The sequence below is a fragment of the Anomaloglossus baeobatrachus genome, chromosome 11 (assembly GCF_048569485.1).
Source record: "Anomaloglossus baeobatrachus isolate aAnoBae1 chromosome 11, aAnoBae1.hap1, whole genome shotgun sequence".
NCBI classification, from domain to species: Eukaryota; Metazoa; Chordata; class Amphibia; order Anura; family Aromobatidae; genus Anomaloglossus; species Anomaloglossus baeobatrachus.
The window spans coordinates 193,851,270-193,872,087 of record NC_134363.1 but is presented as its reverse complement, the minus strand read 5'-3'; the positions used below and the strand labels follow the sequence as shown (position 1 = coordinate 193,872,087).

Genomic DNA, 20,818 nt, shown 5'->3' with positions numbered 1-20,818 from the left:
TCCCCTCCTACCTTCGTGACCTCACAGGGAGCACTGCTCCACCCCTGGCTGGAGTTATGGACAATATCCCAACATGGAATATGGGCCATAACTTTGCCTGGGAGCGTCGTAGGCGGACGCCAATGCTCTCATTGTGACAGTTATGAATTTAGCTACAGAACGAGGGGACTCATGACCTGTCTGCCAGTTCCCCATTGGCTGATATCACGCCTGGGGCATTTCCCAATGTCCTGCTCCCATAAAAAGGGTGTGCCAGCATCGTCCGCATGCGGAGACACCATTTTTATGGTTGCCATATTTATCGGAAATATGGCTTGCGAGATATGAACCATTTTTTACTGGAGTCGTTCTGTCTGCTAGTTCCATAGCCTTGCTAATGAGATACAACTCTTGTTACAGGGTGACGGCAGGGAGTCATCCTGTGTCCATTGTTCCCACACCACCTCATTTCCATATCACAGGAGATGGCCATGGAGGTGTAAGTGGAACACTGAGAACAAGAAGGGAGGGGGCACTGCCAGGGAGTGATGAGGGATTATGACTGGAGTCATAATTCATCTTCATATCCCGGGATTTGCCTCACACTAATCCTCTCCTGTGTGATATTGTCTGCTGAGCCGTGTATCTAATCCTCTCCTGTGTGATACTGTCTGCTGAGCTGTGTATCTAATCCTCTCCTGTGTGATACTGTCTGCTGAGCCGTGTATCTAATCCTCTCCTGTGTGATACTGTCTGCTGAGCTGTGTATCTAATCCTCTCCTGTGTGATACTGTCTGCTGAGCCGTGTATCTAATCCTCTCCTGTGTGATACTGTCTGCTGAGCTGTGTATCTAATCCTCTCCTGTGTGATACTGTCTGCTGAGCTGTATCTAATCCTGTCCTGTGTGATACTGTCTGCTGAGCCGTGTATCTAATCCTATCCTGTGTGATACTGTCTGCTGAGCTGTGTATCTAATCCTCTCCTGTGTGATACTGTCTGCTGAGCCGTGTATCTAATCCTCTCCTGTGTGATACTGTCTGCTGAGCCGTGTATCTAATCCTCTCCTGTGTGATACTGTCTGCTGAGCTGTGTATCTAATCCTCTCCTGTGTGATACTGTCTGCTGAGCTGTATCTAATCCTGTCCTGTGTGATACTGTCTGCTGAGCCGTGTATCTAATCCTATCCTGTGTGATACTGTCTGCTGAGCCGTGTATCTAATCCTCTCCTGTGTGATACTGTCTGCTGAGCTGTGTATCTAATCCTCTCCTGTGTGATACTGTCTGCTGAGCCGTGTATCTAATCCTCTCCTGTGTGATACTGTCTGCTGAGCTGTGTATCTAATCCTCTCCTGTGTGATACTGTCTGCTGAGCTGTGTATCTAATCCTGTCCTGTGTGATACTGTCTGCTGAGCCGTGTATCTAATCCTATCCTGTGTGATACTGTCTCCTGAGCCGTGTATCTAATCCTCTCCTGTGTGATACGGTCTGCTGAGCTGTGTATCTAATCCTCTCCTGTGTGATACTGTCTGCTGAGCTGTGTATCTAATCCTCTCCTGTGTGATACTGTCTGCTGAGCTGTGTATCTAATCCTCTCCTGTGTGATACTGTCTGCTGAGCTGTGTATCTAATCCTCTCCTGTGTGATACTGTCTGCTGAGCCGTGTATCTAATCCTCTCCTGTGTGATACTGTCTGCTGAGCCGTGTATCTAATCCTCTCCTGTGTGATACTGTCTGCTGAGCTGTGTATCTAATCCTCTGCTGTGTGATACTGTCTGCTGAGCCGTGTATCTAATCCTCTCCTGTGTGATACTGTCTGCTGAGCCGTGTATCTAATCCTCTCCTGTGTGATACTGTCTGCTGAGCTGTGTATCTAATCCTCTGCTGTGTGATACTGTCTGCTGAGCCGTGTATCTAATCCTATCGTGTGTGATACTGTCTGCTGAGCTGTGTATCTAATCCTCTCCTGTGTGATATTGTCTGCTGAGCCGTGTATCTAATCCTCTCCTGTGTGATACTGTCTGCTGAGCCGTGTATCTAATCCTCCCCTGTGTGATACTGTCTGCTGAGCCGTGTATCTAATCCTCTCCTGTGTGATACTGTCTGCTGAGCTATGTATCTAATCCTATCCTGTGTGATACTGTCTGCTGAGCCGTGTATCTAATCCTCTCCTGTGTGATACAGTCTGCTGAGCCGTGTATCTAATCCTGTCCTGTGTGATACTGTCTGCTGAGCCGTGTATCTAATCCCGTCCTGTGTGATACTGTCTGCTGAGCCGTGTATCTAATCCTCTCCTGTGTGATACTGTCTGCTGAGCCGTGTATCTAATCCCGTCCTGTGTGATACTGTCTGCTGAGCCGTGTATCTAATCCCGTCCTGTGTGATACTGTCTGCTGAGCCATGTATCTAATCCTCTCCTGTGTGATACTGTCTGCTGAGCCATGTATCTAATCCTCTCCTGTGTGATACTGTCTGCTGAGCCGTGTATCTAATCCCGTCCTGTGTGGTAATATCTGCTGTATCTCATGTGTGATACCCTCCCGGTATCTGAGCTAACCCTCCGGTATTGTCGGGACTCCGCACTGGGAGTCACTGATGATGCGGGAAATAGTCTCGGTCCCAGCATGCCCCGCGACTCCAGCGCTGTGATTGGACGCACGCTCGGAGTTAGTTCCGGTCATCTGCACTGCATGCCGGGTAGCGGAAGTGTTTCCCACGTGCGCTTGTTTGCTTCCGGTGGGTCACATCCGGCGAGGAAAGCGGAAGCCGGTACCGGACAGGATGTTCCGAAGAGAGAAGGGACGAGGTGGACGGAGCAGAGGGATGAAAGTCACCGAGGACAGGAGGTGGGAGGCCGGGAGACCCGAGCACGAAGCCGGGACCCGATACACAGGGAGGAGAGGGGAGGACCTGTCGTGTAGGAGGAGGAGAGAGAAGAGGAGCTGTCGCGTAGGAGGAGGAGAGAGGAAAGGAGCTGTTGTGTAGGAGGAGGAGAGAGGAGAGGAGCTGTCGCGTAGGAGGAGGAGAGAGGAAAGGAGCTGTCGCGTAGGAGGAGGAGAGAGAGAGGAGCTGTCGCGTAGGAGGAGGAGAGAGGAGAGGAGCTGTCGCGTAGGAGAGAGGAGAGGAGCTGTCGTGTAGGAGGAGGAGAGAGGAGAGGAGCTGTCGCGTAGGAGGAGGAGAGAGGAGAGGAGCTGTCGCGTAGGAGGAGGAGACAGGAGAGGAGCTGTCGCGTAGGAGGAGGAGACAGGAGAGGAGCTGTCGCGTAGGAGGAGGAGAGAGGAGAGGAGCTGTCGCGTAGGAGGAGGAGAGAGGAGAGGAGCTGTCGCGTAGGAGGAGGAGAGAGGAGAGGAGCTGTCGCGTAGGAGGAGGAGAGAGGAGAGGAGCTGTCGCGTAGGAGGAGGAGAGAGGAGAGGAGCTGTCGCGTAGGAGAGAGGAGAGGAGCTGTCGTGTAGGAGGAGGAGAGAGGAGAGGAGCTGTCGCGTAGGAGGAGGAGAGAGGAAAGGAGCTGTCGTGTAGGAGGAGGAGAGAGGAGAGGAGCTGTCGCGTAGGAGGAGGAGAGAGGAGAGGAGCTGTCGCGTAGGAGGAGGAGAGAGGAGAGGAGCTGTCGCGTAGGAGAGAGAGGAGCTGTCGCGTAGGAGGAGGAGAGAGGAGAGGAGCTGTCGCGTAGGAGGAGGAGAGAGGAGAGGAGCTGTCGCGTAGGAGGAGGAGAGAGGAGAGGAGCTGTCGCGTAGGAGGAGGAGGAGAGAGGAGAGGAGCTGTCGCGTAGGAGGAGGAGGAGAGAGGAGAGGAGCTGTCGCGTAGGAGGAGGAGGAGAGAGGAGAGGAGCTGTCGCGTAGGAGGAGGAGGAGAGAGGAGAGGAGCTGTCGCGTAGGAGGAGGAGAGAGGAGAGGAGCTGTCGCGTAGGAGGAGGAGAGAGGAGAGGAGCTGTCGCGTAGGAGGAGGAGAGAGGAGAGGAGCTGTCGCGTAGGAGGAGGAGAGAGGAGAGGAGCTGTCGCGTAGGAGGAGGAGAGAGGAAAGGAGCTGTCGTGTAGGAGGAGGAGAGAGGAGAGGAGCTGTCGCGTAGGAGGAGGAGAGGAGCTGTCGCGTAGGAGGGAGGAGAGGAGCTGTCGTGTAGGAGGAGGAGAGAGGAGAGGAGCTGTCGCGTAGGAGGAGGAGAGGAGCTGTCGCGTAGGAGGAGGAGAGAGGAGAGGAGCTGTCGTGTAGGAGGAGGAGAGAGGAGAGGAGCTGTCGCGTAGGAGGAGGAGGAGAGAGGAGAGGAGCTGTCGCGTAGGAGGAGGAGAGAGGAAAGGAGCTGTCGCGTAGGAGGAGGAAAGGAGCTGTCGCGTAGGAGGAGGAAAGGAGCTGTCGCGTAGGAGGAGGAAAGGAGCTGTCGCGTAGGAGGAGGAAAGGAGCTGTCGCGTAGGAGGAGGAGAGAGGAAAGGAGCTGTCGAGGAGGAGAGAGGAAAGGAGCTGTCGCGTAGGAGGAGGAGAGAGGAGAGGAGCTGTCGCGTAGGAGGAGGAGAGAGGAGAGGAGCTGTCGCGTAGGAGGAGGAGAGAGGAGAGGAGCTGTCGCGTAGGAGGAGGAGAGAGGAAAGGAGCTGTCGCGTAGGAGGAGGAGAGAGGAAAGGAGCTGTCGCGTAGGAGGAGGAGAGAGGAAAGGAGCTGTCGCGTAGGAGGAGGAGAGAGGAAAGGAGCTGTCGCGTAGGAGGAGGAGAGAGGAAAGGAGCTGTCGCGTAGGAGGAGGAGAGAGAGAGAGAGGAAAGGAGCTGTCGCGTTGTAGGAGGAGAGAGAGAGAGAGGAAAGGAGCTGTCGCGTTGTAGGAGGAGAGAGAGAGAGAGGAAAGGAGCTGTCGCGTTGTAGGAGGAGAAAGAGAGAGGAAAGGAGCTGTCGCGTTGTAGGAGGAGAGAGAGGAAAGGAGCTGTCGAGGAGGAGAGAGGAAAGGAGCTGTCGCGTAGGAGGAGGAGAGAGGAGAGGAGCTGTCGCGTAGGAGGAGGAGAGAGGAGAGGAGCTGTCGCGTAGGAGGAGAGAGAGAGGAAAGGAGCTGTCGCGTTGTAGGAGGAGAGAGAGAGAGGAAAGGAGCTGTCGCGTTGTAGGAGGAGAGAGAGGAAAGGAGCTGTCGCGTTGTAGGAGGAGAGAGAGAGGAAAGGAGCTGTCGCGTTGTAGGAGGAGAGAGAGAGAGAGGAAAGGAGCTGTCGCGTTGTAGGAGGAGAGAGAGAGGAAAGGAGCTGTCGCGTTGTAGGAGGAGAGAGAGAGGAAAGGAGCTGTCACGTTGTAGGAGGAGAGAGAGAGGAAAGGAGCTGTCGCGTTGTAGGGGGAGAGAGAGAGGAAAGGAGCTGTCGCGTTGTAGGAGGAGAGAGAGAGGAAAGGAGCTGTCGCGTTGTAGGAGGAGAGAGAGAGGAAAGGAGCTGTCGCGTTGTAGGAGGAGAGAGAGAGGAAAGGAGCTGTCGCGTTGTAGGAGAGAGAGAGAGGAAAGGAGCTGTCGCGTTGGAGGAGAGAGAGAGAGAGGAAAGGAGCTGTCGCGTTGGAGGAGAGAGAGAGAGAGAGAGAGGAAAGGAGCTGTCGCGTTGTAGGAGGAGAGAGAGAGGAAAGGAGCTGTCGCGTTGTAGGAGGAGAGAGAGGAAAGGAGCTGTCGCGTTGTAGGAGGAGAGAGAGGAAAGGAGCTGTCGCGTTGTAGGAGGAGAGAGAGTAAAGGAGCTGTCGCGTTGTAGGAGGAGAGAGAGGAAAGGAGCTGTCGCGTTGTAGGAGGAGAGAGAGGAAAGGAGCTGTCGCGTTGTAGGAGGAGAGAGAGAGGAAAGGAGCTGTCGCGTTGTAGGAGGAGAGAGAGAGGGGAAAGGGAGCTGTCGCGTTGTAGGAGGAGAGAGAGAGAGGAAAGGAGCTGTCGCGTTGTAGGAGGAGAGAGAGAGAGGAAAGGAGCTGTCGCGTTGTAGGAGGAGAGAGAGGAAAGGAGCTGTCGCGTTGTAGGAGGAGAGAGAGGAAAGGAGCTGTCGCGTTGTAGGAGGAGAGAGAGAGAGGAAAGGAGCTGTCGCGTTGTAGGAGGAGAGAGAGAGAGGAAAGGAGCTGTCGCGTTGTAGGAGGAGAGAGAGAGAGGAAAGGAGCTGTCGCGTTGTTGTAGGAGGGGAGAGAGAGGAAAGGAGCTGTCGCGTTGTAGGAGGAGAGAGAGAGGAAAGGAGCTGTCGCGTTGTAGGAGGAGATAGAGAGGAAAGGAGCTGTCGCGTTGTAGGAGGAGATAGAGAGGAAAGGAGCTGTCGCGTTGTAGGAGGAGATAGAGAGGAAAGGAGCTGTCGCGTTGTAGGAGGAGATAGAGAGGAAAGGAGCTGTCGCGTTGTAGGAGGAGATAGAGAGGAAAGGAGCTGTCGCGTTGTAGGAGGAGAGAGAGAGGAAAGGAGCTGTCGCGTTGTAGGAGGAGAGAGAGAGAGGAAAGGAGCTGTCGCGTTGTAGGAGGAGAGAGAGAGGAAAGGAGCTGTCGCGTTGTAGGAGGAGAGAGAGAGGAAAGGAGCTGTCGCGTTGTAGGAGGAGAGAGAGAGGAAAGGAGCTGTCGCGTTGTAGGAGGAGAGAGAGAGGAAAGGAGCTGTCGCGTTGTAGGAGGAGAGAGAGGAAAGGAGCTGTCGCGTTGTAGGAGGAGAGAGAGGAAAGGAGCTGTCGCGTTGTAGGAGGAGAGAGAGGAAAGGAGCTGTCGCGTTGTAGGAGGAGAGAGAGGAAAGGAGCTGTCGCGTTGTAGGAGGAGAGAGAGGAAAGGAGCTGTCGCGTTGTAGGAGGAGAGAGAGGAAAGGAGCTGTCGCGTTGTAGGAGGAGAGAGAGAGAGGAAAGGAGCTGTCGCGTTGTAGGAGGAGAGAGAGAGAGGAAAGGAGCTGTCGCGTTGTAGGAGGAGAGAGAGAGGAAAGGAGCTGTCGCGTTGTAGGAGGACAGAGAGAGGAAAGGAGCTGTCGCGTTGTAGGAGGAGAGAGAGGAAAGGAGCTGTCGCGTTGTAGGAGGAGAGAGAGAGGAAAGGAGCTGTCGCGTTGTAGGAGGAGAGAGAGAGGAAAGGAGCTGTCGCGTTGTAGGAGGAGAGAGAGAGGAAAGGAGCTGTCGCGTTGTAGGAGGGGAGAGAGAGGAAAGGAGCTGGGTCGTTGTAGGAGGAGAGAGAGAGAGGAAAGGAGCTGTCGCGTTGTAGGAGGAGAGAGAGAGGAAAGGAGCTGTCGCGTTGTAGGAGGAGAGAGAGGAAAGGAGCTGTCGCGTTGTAGGAGGAGAGAGAGGAAAGGAGCTGTCGCGTTGTAGGAGGAGAGAGAGAGGAAAGGAGCTGTCGCGTTGTAGGAGGAGAGAGAGGAAAGGAGCTGTCGCGTTGTAGGAGGAGAGAGAGGAAAGGAGCTGTCGCGTTGTAGGAGGAGAGAGAGGAAAGGAGCTGTCGCGTTGTAGGAGGAGAGAGAGGAAAGGAGCTGTCGCGTTGTAGGAGGAGAGAGAGGAAAGGAGCTGTCGCGTTGTAGGAGGAGAGAGAGAGAGGAAAGGAGCTGTCGCGTTGTAGGAGGAGAGAGAGAGGAAAGGAGCTGTCGCGTTGTAGGAGGAGAGAGAGAGAGGAAAGGAGCTGTCGCGTTGTAGGAGGAGAGAGAGAGGAAAGGAGCTGTCGCGTTGTAGGAGGAGAGAGAGAGGAAAGGAGCTGTCGCGTTGTAGGGGGAGAGAGAGAGGAAAGGAGCTGTCGCGTTGTAGGAGGAGAGAGAGAGGAAAGGAGCTGTCGCGTTGTAGGAGGAGAGAGAGAGGAAAGGAGCTGTCGCGTTGTAGTAGGAGAGAGAGAGGAAAGGAGCTGTCGCGTTGTAGGAGGAGAGAGAGAGGAAAGGAGCTGTCGCGTTGTAGGAGGAGAGAGAGGAAAGGAGCTGTCGCGTTGTAGGAGGAGAGAGAGAGAGAGGAAAGGAGCTGTCGCGTTGTAGGAGGAGAGAGAGAGGAAAGGAGCTGTCGCGTAGGAGGAGGAGAGTGGAGCTTTTGTGTAGGAGGAGGGGAGAGGACATTTCGGTAGCAGACGGGGAGAGGAGCAGGTCTGTGAGTGCCGCCTCCCATTTCGTCTCCTTTTTCCCTCAGCTAAGTAGACATGGACGCCCTGGAGTCGATGCTCTCCGATCCGCTGGGGCCGAGCCTGGACAGCAGTGGCGTGATGGAGCCGTGCCTACTGGGAGGGACAAGAGTCAGCGTCCCCGAGGACCTGCTGGAGGATGTAAGCACAGTATATATATATATATATATACCTCACCCTGTGGAGTGTACACCCGCCATCTGCCCCCGCCATCTGCCCCCGCCTTCTGCCCCCGCCATCTGCCCCCGCCTTCTGCCCCCGCCATCTGCCCCCGCAGTGTGTGAGATCCTGCTCCTGGCACACGGCGCTGTCAGTGACAGGTGGTGCCTCCTCGATGCTGCAGTACGTGGCGCTGTCAGTGACAGGTGGTGCCTCCTCGATGCTGCAGCACACGGCGCTGTCAGTGACAGGTGGTGCCTCCTCCTCGATGCTGCAGTACACAGCGCTGTCAGTGACAGGTGGTGCCTCCTCGATGCTGCAGCACACGGCGCTGTCAGTGACAGGTGGTGCCTCCTCGATGCTGCAGCACACGGCGCTGTCAGTGACAGGTGGTGCCTCCTCGATGCTGCAGTACGTGGCGCTGTCAGTGACAGGTGGTGCCTCCTCGATGCTGCAGCACACGGCGCTGTCAGTGACAGGTGGTGCCTCCTCCTCGATGCTGCAGTACGCGGCGCTGTCAGTGACAGGTGGTGCCTCCTCGATGCTGCAGTACGCGGCGCTGTCAGTGACAGGTGGTGCCTCCTCGATGCTGCAGTACACGGCGCTGTCAGTGACAGGTGGTGCCTCCTCGATGCTGCAGTACGCGGCGCTGTCAGTGACAGGTGGTGCCTCCTCGATGCTGCAGCACACGGCGCTGTCAGTGACAGGTGGTGCCTCCTCGATGCTGCAGTACACTGCGCTGTCAGTGACAGGTGGTGCCTCCTCGATGCTGCAGCACACGGCGCTGTCAGTGACAGGTGGTGCCTCCTCGATGCTGCAGTACGCGGCGCTGTCAGTGACAGGTGGTGCCTCCTCGATGCTGCAGTACACGGCGCTGTCAGTGACAGGTGGTGCCTCCTCGATGCTGCAGCACACGGCGCTGTCAGTGACAGGTGGTGCCTCCTCGATGCTGCAGTACACGGCGCTGTCAGTGACAGGTGGTGCCTTCTCGATGCTGCAGCACATGGCGCTGTCAGTGACAGGTGGTGCCTCCTCGATGCTGCAGCACACGGCGCTGTCAGTGACAGGTGGTGCCTCCTCGATGCTGCAGTACGTGGCGCTGTCAGTGACAGGTGGTGCCTCCTCGATGCTGCAGCACACGGCGCTGTCAGTGACAGGTGGTGCCTCCTCCTCGATGCTGCAGTACGCGGCGCTGTCAGTGACAGGTGGTGCCTCCTCGATGCTGCAGTACGCGGCGCTGTCAGTGACAGGTGGTGCCTCCTCGATGCTGCAGTACACGGCGCTGTCAGTGACAGGTGGTGCCTCCTCGATGCTGCAGCACACGGCGCTGTCAGTGACAGGTGGTGCCTCCTCCTCGATGCTGCAGTACGCGGCGCTGTCAGTGACAGGTGGTGCCTCCTCGATGCTGCAGTACGCGGCGCTGTCAGTGACAGGTGGTGCCTCCTCGATGCTGCAGCACACGGCGCTGTCAGTGACAGGTGGTGCCTCCTCCTCGATGCTGCAGCACATGGTGCTGTCAGTGACAGGTGGTGCCTCCTCGATGCTGCAGTACGCGGCGCTGTCAGTGACAGGTGGTGCCTCCTCGATGCTGCAGCACACAGCGCTGTCAGTGACAGGTGGTGCCTCCTCGATGCTGCAGCACACGGCGCTGTCAGTGACAGGTGGTGCCTCCTCGATGCTGCAGTACGTGGCGCTGTCAGTGACAGGTGGTGCCTCCTCGATGCTGCAGCACACGGCGCTGTCAGTGACAGGTGGTGCCTCCTCCTCGATGCTGCAGTACGCGGCGCTGTCAGTGACAGGTGGTGCCTCCTCGATGCTGCAGCACACGGCGCTGTCAGTGACAGGTGGTGCCTCCTCCTCGATGCTGCAGCACATGGTGCTGTCAGTGACAGGTGGTGCCTCCTCGATGCTGCAGTACGCGGCGCTGTCAGTGACAGGTGGTGCCTCCTCGATGCTGCAGCACACAGCGCTGTCAGTGACAGGTGGTGCCTCCTCGATGCTGCAGCACACGGCGCTGTCAGTGACAGGTGGTGCCTCCTCGATGCTGCAGCACACGGCGCTGTCAGTGACAGGTGGTGCCTCCTCGATGCTGCAGCACACGGCGCTGTCAGTGACAGGTGGTGCCTCCTCGATGCTGCAGTACGTGGCGCTGTCAGTGACAGGTGGTGCCTCCTCGATGCTGCAGCACACGGCGCTGTCAGTGACAGGTGGTGCCTCCTCCTCGATGCTGCAGTACGCGGCGCTGTCAGTGACAGGTGGTGCCTCCTCGATGCTGCAGCACACGGCGCTGTCAGTGACAGGTGGTGCCTCCTCGATGCTGCAGCACACGGCGCTGTCAGTGACAGGTGGTGCCTCCTCGATGCTGCAGCACACGGCGCTGTCAGTGACAGGTGGTGCCTCCTCCTCGATGCTGCAGTACGCGGCGCTGTCAGTGACAGGTGGTGCCTCCTCGATGCTGCAGCACACGGCGCTGTCAGTGACAGGTGGTGCCTCCTCGATGCTGCAGTACACGGCGCTGTCAGTGACAGGTGGTGCCTCCTCGATGCTGCAGTACACGGCGCTGTCAGTGACAGGTGGTGCCTCCTCGATGCTGCAGTACACGGCGCTGTCAGTGACAGGTGGTGCCTCCTCGATGCTGCAGTACACGGCGCTGTCAGTGACAGGTGGTGCCTCCTCGATGCTGCAGTACGTGGCGCTGTCAGTGACAGGTGGTGCCTCCTCCTCGATGCTGCAGTACACGGCGCTGTCAGTGACAGGTGGTGCCTCCTCGATGCTGCAGTACGTGGCGCTGTCAGTGACAGGTGGTGCCTCCTCCTCGATGCTGCAGTACACGGCGCTGTCAGTGACAGGTGGTGCCTCCTCCTCGATGCTGCAGTACACGGCGCTGTCAGTGACAGGTGGTGCCTCCTCGATGCTGCAGTACACGGCGCTGTCAGTGACAGGTGGTGCCTCCTCGATGCTGCAGTACACGGCGCTGTCAGTGACAGGTGGTGCCTCCTCGATGCTGCAGCACACGGCGCTGTCAGTGACAGGTGGTGCCTTCTCGATGCTGCAGTACACGGCGCTGTCAGTGACAGGTGGTGCCTCCTCGATGCTGCAGCACACGGCGCTGTCAGTGACAGGTGGTGCCTCCTCGATGCTGCAGTACACGGCGCTGTCAGTGACAGGTGGTGCCTCCTCCTCGATGCTGCAGTACGCGGCGCTGTCAGTGACAGGTGGTGCCTCCTCGATGCTGCAGCACGCGGCGCTGTCAGTGACAGGTGGTGCCTCCTCGATGCTGCAGCACACGGCGCTGTCAGTGACAGGTGGTGCCTCCTCGATGCTGCAGTACGCGGCGCTGTCAGTGACAGGTGGTGCCTCCTCGATGCTGCAGCACGCGGCGCTGTCAGTGACAGGTGGTGCCTCCTCGATGCTGCAGTACACGGCGCTGTCAGTGACAGGTGGTGCCTCCTCGATGCTGCAGTACACGGCGCTGTCAGTGACAGGTGGTGCCTCCTCGATGCTGCAGTACACGGCGCTGTCAGTGACAGGTGGTGCCTCCTCGATGCTGCAGTACACGGCGCTGTCAGTGACAGGTGGTGCCTCCTCGATGCTGCAGCACACGGCGCTGTCAGGTTTCCGCCGTCGCTGGCTCCTGTATGGTGACGTCCGCTGTACGCGGTGCCGGACCCCTCACTCCGCGCTCCAGGTTCTAGCGTATATTATCGCCGCTCCTCTGCAGCTCTTACCCCTGGCTATAGTAAAGCGGGGTGCTGAGCGCTATGATTTGTAGCTGCCACAGAGGCTGTCACCCCGCCGCCTGTCGCACAGCTGCGGGGGATTGCCGGGGTCAGGGGCTGATGGCTTCCCTTCTCTCCTCGCAGCCGGAGCTCTTCTTCGATGTGCTCAGCGCGGACACGTGGCAGAACGTCCTCTCGGACGCGCAGCGCGAGCATCTGCGCCAGTTCCTCCCGTCCTTCCCAGAAAACAACACGGAGCAGCAGGAGCTGGCGGTGCAGGCCCTCTTCAGGGGCGAGAACCTGCGCTTTGGGAACCCTCTGCACACGGCCCAGAAGCTCTTCAGGGGTGAGTTCAGCTCCGCAGCTTAATAAATCCAGATGATTGTGGAATAGAGCTCCCAAGTTCATCACTGCCCAGGATCATGGCATCTCAGTGACTGCCGTCCTTCTCACAGCTGAGGGTTTGTTACAGTCTGAACATTGCACTGACACATTGTAACAAACCCTCAGGGACGGCCGCACTGTCTGGTGAGAGCGGCCGCGAGTCCGGACGTGCGCAAGATTATTTACACTTAGCGGCAGCAAAGTGACCAAACGTCTGATAGAAGGTGTTAAACTCTGCCTTGCTCCACATTTGGGTCAGGCAACAGTCAGGAGGGTTCTCGGGGGGGTGTCCCGTATGCGGAGGGTTCTCGGGGGGGGTGTCCCGTATGCGGAGGGTTCTCGGGGGGGGGGGGGGTCCCGTATGCGGAGGGATCTCGGGGGGGGGGAGGGGTGTCCCGTATGCGGAGGGTTCTTGGGGGGGGGGGGGGAGGGGTGTCCCGTATGCGGAGGGCTCTCGGGGGGGGGGGGGTGTCCCGTATGCGGAGGGTTCTCGGGGGGGGGTGTCCCATATGCGGAGGGTTCTCGGGGGGGTGTCCCGTATGCGGAGGGTTCTGGGGGGGGTGTTCAGTATGCGGAGGGTTCTCGGGGGGGGGGGGAGGGGTGTCCCGTATGCGGAGGGTTCTCGGGGGGGGGGGGGGGGAGGGGTGTCCCGTATGCGGAGGGTTATCGGGGGGGAGGGGTATCCCGTATGCAGAGGGTTCTCGGGGGGGAGGGGTATCCCGTATGCAGAGGGTTCTCGGGGGGGGGGGGGGTGTCCCGTATGCGGAGGGTTCTCGTGGGGGTCTGACACGCGGAGGGTTCTCGGGGGGTCTTGCACACGTCTTACTTATCTTTACCTGTCAGATGGTCACCTGAACCCGGAGGTGGTGAAGTATCGGCAGCTGTGTCTGAAGTCCCAGTATAAGCGATACCTGACGTCTCAGCAGCAGTATTTTCACAACCTTCTGAAGCAAATCCTGGCATCCAGGAAGGTAATTCTGCCTTGTCCGCCCGCCCTCGTCCCGGGAAGGGGCCGCCTGGTCTGCCTGCCCTCGTCCCGGGAAGGGGCCGCCTCGTCCGCCCGCCCTCGTCCCGGGAAGGGGCCGCCTGGTCCGCCCGCCCTCGTCCCGGGAAGGGGCCGCCTGGTCCGCCCGCCCTCGTCCCGGGAAGGGGCCGCCTGGTCCGCCCGCCCTCGTCCCGGGAAGGGGCCGCCTGGTCCGCCCGCCCTCGTCCCGGGAAGGGGCCGCCTGGTCCGCCCGCCCTCGTCCCGGGAAGGGGCCACCTGGTCCGCCCGCCCTCGTCCCGGGAAGGGGCCGCCTGGTCCGCCCGCCCTCGTCCCGGGAAGGGGCCGCCTGGTCCACCCACCCTCGTCCCGGGAAGGGGCCGCCTGGTCCGCCCGCCTGGTCCGCCCGCCCTCGTCCCGGGAAGGGGCCGCCTGGTCCGCCCGCCCTCGTCCCGGGAAGGGGCCGCCTCGTCCGCCCGCCTGGTCCGCCCGCCCTCGTCCCGGGAAGGGGCCGCCTGGTCCGCCCGCCCTCGTCCCGGGAAGGGGCCGCCTGGTCCGCCCGCCCTCGTCCCGGGAAGGGGCCACCTGGTCCACCCACCCTCGTCCCGGGAAGGGGCCGCCTGGTCTGCCCGCCCTCGTCCCGGGAAGGGGCCGCCTCGTCCGCCCGCCCTCGTCCCTGGAAGGGGCCGCCTGGTCCGCCCGCCCTCGTCCCGGGAAGGGGCTGCCTGGTCCGCCCGCCCTCGTCCCGGGAAGGGGCCGCCTGGTCCGCCCGCCTGGTCCGCCCGCCCTCGTCCCGGGAAGGGGCCGCCTGGTCCGCCCGCCCTCGTCCCGGGAAGGGGCCGCCTGGTCCGCCCGCCCTCGTCCCGGGAAGGGGCCGCCTGGTCCGCCCGCCCTCGTCCCGGGGAGGGGCCGCCTGGTCCGCCCGCCCTCGTCCCGGGAAGGGGCCGCCTCGTCCGCCCGCCCTCGTCCCGGGAAGGGGCCGCCTCGTCCGCCCGCCCTCGTCCCGGGAAGGGGCCGCCTCGCCAGCTCTGCATGGTTACACCTGTCTCTGTGCTGTTCGTAGGAACTTCTAGATACTTCGAGGAAGAAAGGTCCGGACCTGGTGATGAAGAGAAAGCCGGGATCACTGCGAAACTCGCCTGAGGAAAGGGAGAGAAGGGCGCAGCGGCGTTACCTGAAGATCCTGCGGGAGGTGAAGGAGGAGTGCGGAGACACTAACCTGTCCTCTGAAGAGGAAGGTGAGGAGCCGCAGCCGGCGGGGGGCAGCGGTGTCTTCTCTCCTGCTGCAGATGTCATTAAGCTTCTTCCTTCGTGTTTAGATTTCAGCTCCTGGTTACCGGGGTCGCCCGCCCAGAGTCCCGGAGCTGCTGTTCCTCTTCGCTCAGTCCCCACATTGTCCACCCAGGACATGAAGACGGCAGGTAAGGGGTGCCCAGAAATGATTGGGGCGCGGCTGCTCTAGTTGTTCCATCATTTGTCCCTAGCTGCACGTCATTCTAAAAAATCCCCCAAACCGTGCTGTACTCCCCTTCCCCAGGTCCACCGCTGCTCTCGGTATGTGGCATTGGCACTGCCGTGACTTTGACAGCGCGGCAGCCAATCGGTGAGCTCAGTGGCTCTGATGGTGACCTTCCAGTGTAGATGTGGCACTCGCTCTCATGACAGGGTTCCTGTGAATGCCGGGAGCGCAGCGGCTGCTGTACAGAGCGGGGCTGATGATGAGGCTCCGGCGGGCTGCTGTGACCTGCGGGCGGCTGTGACCAGGGGGGCGGCTGTGACCGGCGGGCGGCTGTGACCAGGGGGCGGCTGTGGCCGGCGGGCGGCTGTGACCAGTGGGCGGCTGTGGCCGGCGGGCGGCTGTGACCAGGGGGCGGCTGTGGCCGGCGGGCGGCTGTGACCTGCGGGCGGCTGTGGCCGGCGGGCGGCTGTGACCAGGGGGCGGCTGTGACCAGGGGGCGGCTGTGACCAGGGGGCGGCTGTGACCAGGGGGCGGCTGTGACCAGGGGGCGGCTGTGACCTGCGGGCGGCTGTGACCTGCGGGCGGCTGTGACCAGGGGGCGGCTGTGACCAGGGGGCGGCTGTGACCAGGGGGCGGCTGTGACCAGGGGGCGGCTGTGACCAGGGGGCGGCTGTGACCAGGGGGCGGCTGTGGCCGGCGGGCGGCTGTGACCTGCGGGCGGCTGTGACCTGCGGGCGGCTGTGACCTGCGGGCGGCTGTGACCTGCGGGCGGCTGTGACCAGGGGGCGGCTGTGGCCGGCGGACATGATTGGGGTTAATCTCTTGTTTCTTCCTGTTGAAGATAAGGTGGAGCTGACGGAGGACGACTTGAAGCTGCTGCTGCGGAAACACCGGGAGAAGCGGAAACACCAGCCGGTGAGTTATGAGGTCCCGCGCCTCCTCTGATCAGTGCATTGTAATACTCGGGAAGGCTGCACACCGGCTCGGCTCCATTTCTGCGGCAGGCGCACCGGCTCTGCTCCATTTCTGCGGCAGGCGCACCGGCTCTGCTCCATTTCTGCGGCAGGCGCACCGGCTCGGCTCCATTTCTGCGGCAGGCGCACCGGCTCGGCTCCATTTCTGCGGCAGGCGCACCGGCTCGGCTCCATTTCTGCGGCAGGCGCACCGGCTCGGCTCCATTTCTGCGGCAGGCGCACCGGCTCTGCTCCATTTCTGCGGCAGGCGCACCGGCTCGGCTCCATTTCTGCGGCAGGCGCACCGGCTCGGCTCCATTTCTGCGGCAGGCGCACCGGCTCGGCTCCATTTCTGCGGCAGGCGCACCGGCTCGGCTCCATTTCTGCGGCAGGCGCACCGGCTCGGCTCCATTTCTGCGGCAGGCGCACCGGCTCGGCTCCATTTCTGCGGCAGGCGCACCGGCTCGGCTCCATTTCTGCGGGAGGCGCACCGGCTCGGCTCCATTTCTGCGGCAGGCGCACCGGCTCGGCTCCATTTCTGCGGTAGGCGCACCGGCTCGGCTCCATTTCTGCGGTAGGCGCACCGGCTCGGCTCCATTTCTGCGGCAGGCGCACCGGCTCGGCTCCATTTCTGCGGTAGGCGCACCGGCTCGGCTCCATTTCTGCGGGAGGCGCACCGGCTCGGCTCCATTTCTGCGGCAGGCGCACCGGCTCGGCTCCATTTCTGCGGGAGGCGCACCGGCTCGGCTCCATTTCTGCGGCAGGCGCACCGGCTCGGCTCCATTTCTGCGGCAGGCGCACCGGCTCGGCTCCATTTCTGCGGCAGGCGCACCGGCTCGGCTCCATTTCTGCGGCAGGCGCACCGGCTCGGCTCCATTTCTGCGGCAGGCGCACCGGCTCTGCTCCATTTCTGCAGCAATTCTTCCTAACCCGCTCGTCCCCTCCTCACAATCTCTGCTTGCTGTCAGTGAGTGGTTGCGGCTCACCGCCTCCTCGATCGTTCGCCTGCAGTGCTGATAAGGAGAGATCTTAAAAGCAGCAATTAACGAGGACCAGGACTTCAAAATGAAAGCTCCCCCGGGCAGGCGGTGATGGAGGACATCCACTAGGCGCCGGGTAACGGGGCAGATCGCTGTACTGTGCTCCGCTTACAGGACCCCCGATACTGCTGTACAGACCACCTGCGCGGGATCAGTGAATAACCCATCATTTCTGCTGCAGGATCATCCGGATCTCATGACCGACGACGTGACGATGAACGACATCATGACGCGGGTGAATGCCGGCAGGAAAAACTCTCTGGCAGGTAACAGGTTATCACCTATAGAATAGTGAGTGCAGCTCTGGAGTATAATACAGGAGGTAACTCAGGATCAGTAATGTAATGTATGTACACAGTGACTGCACCAGCAGAATAGTGAGTGCAGCTCTGGAGTATAATACAGGAGGGAACTCAGGATCAGTAATGTATGTACACAGTGACTGCACCAGCAGAATAGTGAGTGCAGCTCTGGAGTATAATACAGGAGGTGACTCAGGATCAGTAATGGAATGTAAGTATACAGTGACTGCACCAGCAGAATAGTGAGTGCAGCTCTGGAATATAATACAGGAGGTAACTCAGGATCAGTAATGTATGTACACAGTGGCTGCACCAGCAGAATAGTGAGTGCAGCTCTGGAGTATAATACAGGAGGTAACTCAGGATCAGTAATGTAATGTATGTACACAGTGACTGCACCAGCAGAATAGTGAGTGCAGCTCTGGAGTATAATACAGGAGGTAACTCAGGATCAGTAATGTAATGTATGTACACAGTGACTGCACCAGCAGAATAGTGAGTGCAGCTCTGGAGTATAATACAGGAGGTAACTCAGGATCAGTAATGTAATGTATGTACACAGTGACTGCACCAGCAGAATAGTGAGTGCAGCTCTGGAGTATAATACAGGAGGTAACTCAGGATCAGTAATGTATGTACACAGTGACTGCACCAGCAGAATAGTGAGTGCAGCTCTGGAGTATAATACAGGAGGTAACTCAGGATCAGTAATGTATGTACACAGTGACTGCACCAGCAGAATAGTGAGTGCAGCTCTGGAGTATAATACAGGAGGTGACTCAGGATCAGTAATGTATGTACACAGTGACTGCAGCAGCAGAATAGTGAGTGCAGCTCTGGAGTATAATACAGGAGGTAACTCAGGATCAGTAATGTATGTACACAGTGACTGCACCAGCAGAATAGTGAGTGCAGCTCTGGAGTATAATACAGGAGGTAACTAGTAATGTATGTACACAGTGACTGCACCAGCAGAATAGTGAGTGCAGCTCTGCAGTATAATACAGGAGGTAACTCAGGATCAGTAATGTAATGTATGTACACAGTGATTGCACCAGCAGAATAGTGAGTGCAGCTCTGGAGTATAATACAGGAGGTAACTCAGGATCAGTAATGTAATGTATGTACACAGTGACTGCACCAGCAGAATAGTGAGTGCAGCTCTGGAGTATAATACAGGAGGTGACTCAGGCTTTGTGGTTTCAGCGCTGTTTGATTTGGCGAATATGAAGAGAAGAGTAAAAGAACGAGATGAAAGGAAAAAGAAGAAGATGAAGACTATAAAGACGGAGCCGGATGATTTCCCGGACGCCCCTGAGGAGGAGGAGGACCCGGTGCCCGCGCAGCTGCCCAGCGACTCCTCTGTCCCCGTCCTTCTTACCGCAGTGAAGGAAGAGTGAGTCCAGATTGGTGGATTTGTGGCCACGTGGTGGCGGCGGCAGATGACGGCTCCCTCCATTGTTGTCTCTATTGTTTCTGTGCAGACCCCTGGACGACGTGAAGCCGCCATTACTGTTCAATGAGATCTCGCCTAGCTTCTTCACACTGCTGCTGGATATTCTGCTGGTGGAGGGGCCCTGCAGCCTGATGCTGGTAAGGGGCGGCCACCGCCCGGCACACCACCGCCCGGCACACCACCGCCCGGCACACCACCGCCCGGCACACCACCGCCCGACACACCACCGCCCGGCACACCACCACCCGACACACCACCGCCCGGCACACCACCACCCGACACACCACCGCCCGACACACCACCGCCCGGCACACCACCACCCGACACACCACCGCCCGGCACTCCACCACCCGACACACCACCGCCCGGCACTCCACCACCCGACACACCACCGCCCGGCACACCACCTCCCGGCACACCACCGCCCGGCACACCACCGCCCGGCACACCACCACCCGACACACCACCACCCGACACACCACCACCCGACACACCACCGCCCGGCACACCACCACCCGACACACCACCGCCCGGCACTCCACCACCCGACACACCACCGCCCGACACACCACCGCCCGGCACTCCACCACCCGACACACCACCGCCCGGCACTCCACCACCCGACACACCACCGCCCGGCACACCACCGCCCGGCACTCCACCACCCGACACACCGCCGCCCGGCACACCACCGCCCGACACACCGCCGCCCGGCACACCACCGCCCGGCACACCACCGCCCGGCACACCACCGCCCGGCACTCCACCACCCGACACACCACCGCCCGGCACACCACCGCCCGGCACTCCACCACCCGACACACCGCCGCCCGGCACACCACCGCCCGACACACCGCCGCCCGGCACACCACCGCCCGGCACACCACCGCCCTGGCTCCTGCCCCCGCCGCATCTGCGTCTCTGTATAGGAGGTCATAGCGTTCTATTCACTGACAGGGAGCAGAGAGTCTGACAATGGCGAGGAATTGCTCCAGGGTGTATGAGGGCTGCTCAGGTTCTTTACATAGGACTGCAGTGCCCCAGATGAGCTGCTCAGGTTCCTTACATAGGACTGCAGTGCCCCAGATGAGCTGCTCAGGTTCTTTACATAGGACTGCAGTGCCCCAGATGAGCTGCTCAGGTTCTTTACATAGGACTGCATCCCTCCAGATGAGCTGCTCAGGTTCTTTACATAGGACTGCATCCCTCCAGATGGAGCAGAGGAGCTGCTGTCGTCACGATGATGATTTGTGTTACAGCTGGAGGATAAGGTTTCGCACTGGCAGTCGTCACCCGCCAGCACCCTGAACAGCTGGTTCTCCGCGGTCCCAAACTGGTGCGAATTTGTGCATTCAGCTCTCCTGTATCTCGGAGCAGACAGTAAAGGTGGGTCCAGGGAGCAACAGGGGCCTGAGGAGACGTAGAGGGGTTGTGGGGGGGGGGGGGCAGATGCAGAAACCGCTGAGTACGGAGCGGATTTTGAGCGCTTTGTTGCTTTGTCTTCCAGGAACATTATCTGGTTTCACACCATATGTGGAATTAAAGGAGAAAACCCAGCAGTGGCGATGCCTCGGTGAGCCCCTAACGCCTCGTCACGCCCCTGATGCGTCGTCCTGACACCTCGCCGCTCCCCCGACGCCTCGTCTCTCCCCCGACGCCTCGTCTCTCCCCCGACGCCTCGCCGCTCCCCCGACGCCTCGTCTCTCCCCCGACACCTCGCCGCTCCCCCGACGCCTCGTCTCTCCCCCGACGCCTCGCCGCTCCCCCGACGCCTCGCCGCTCCCCCGACGCCTCGCCGCTCCCCCCGACGCCTCGCCGCTCCCCCGACGCCTCGCCGCTCCCCCGACGCCTCGTCTCTCCAGTGAATGAAGCCCTGATTTCTCGGTGTTGTTTCAGGTTCCCCCTGTGACTCGGAGAAGGAGCTCGGGGCTTTGTTCCACCTCTGGCTGGAGACGAAGGATCATATATTATCCAAGGTGAGGTGCGCGATGAGGAGGATACTAGCACAGATTGGGGGTCACATCTGTGATCACATGGAGGGGGAATGTGTCCCATACTGATCATGTGGACTTCATTACTTCTCCAGGAGAACGACGAGATCACGGACATCGCAACGCCGATCCCCAGAGTGTAAGTAACGTCACCTCCACTCATCACAGGGCATGAACTGCATGCAGATCGGGGGCTGCGCCCACAGCCAGAGGTTCTGGGGGCTGCAGCCAGGAGTTTTGGGGGGGCTGCACTTGAATCCAGAGGTTCTGGGGGGCCATGCCCATAGCCTGCCTTTTTGGTGGGGCTGAGCCCACAGCTGGCGGTTCTGGGGGGCCGTGCTTGCAGCCACCAACGTATCGATGCTTTGTACTTTATAT

At 60.0% G+C, this 20,818-nt stretch overlaps 1 protein-coding gene across 1 annotated transcript in view; it reads left to right on the top strand.

The window, feature by feature from the left end:
* Window positions 1-2,722: 2,722 nt before the first annotated feature.
* NFRKB (nuclear factor related to kappaB binding protein) overlaps window positions 2,723-20,818 on the top strand; it is a 42,642-nt gene continuing 24,546 nt past the window's right edge. The window contains exons 1-14 of the mRNA XM_075329352.1: window positions 2,723-2,824; window positions 8,004-8,136; window positions 12,018-12,219; window positions 13,101-13,228; window positions 14,303-14,477; window positions 14,559-14,660; window positions 15,540-15,613; window positions 16,873-16,957; window positions 18,200-18,389; window positions 18,478-18,586; window positions 19,709-19,835; window positions 19,957-20,022; window positions 20,346-20,425; window positions 20,536-20,579. Of these exons, the coding sequence (XP_075185467.1) occupies window positions 8,014-8,136; window positions 12,018-12,219; window positions 13,101-13,228; window positions 14,303-14,477; window positions 14,559-14,660; window positions 15,540-15,613; window positions 16,873-16,957; window positions 18,200-18,389; window positions 18,478-18,586; window positions 19,709-19,835; window positions 19,957-20,022; window positions 20,346-20,425; window positions 20,536-20,579 (1,505 nt within the window). The 5' untranslated portion in view covers window positions 2,723-2,824; window positions 8,004-8,013. The remainder of the gene's footprint in view (window positions 2,825-8,003; window positions 8,137-12,017; window positions 12,220-13,100; window positions 13,229-14,302; window positions 14,478-14,558; window positions 14,661-15,539; window positions 15,614-16,872; window positions 16,958-18,199; window positions 18,390-18,477; window positions 18,587-19,708; window positions 19,836-19,956; window positions 20,023-20,345; window positions 20,426-20,535; window positions 20,580-20,818) is intronic.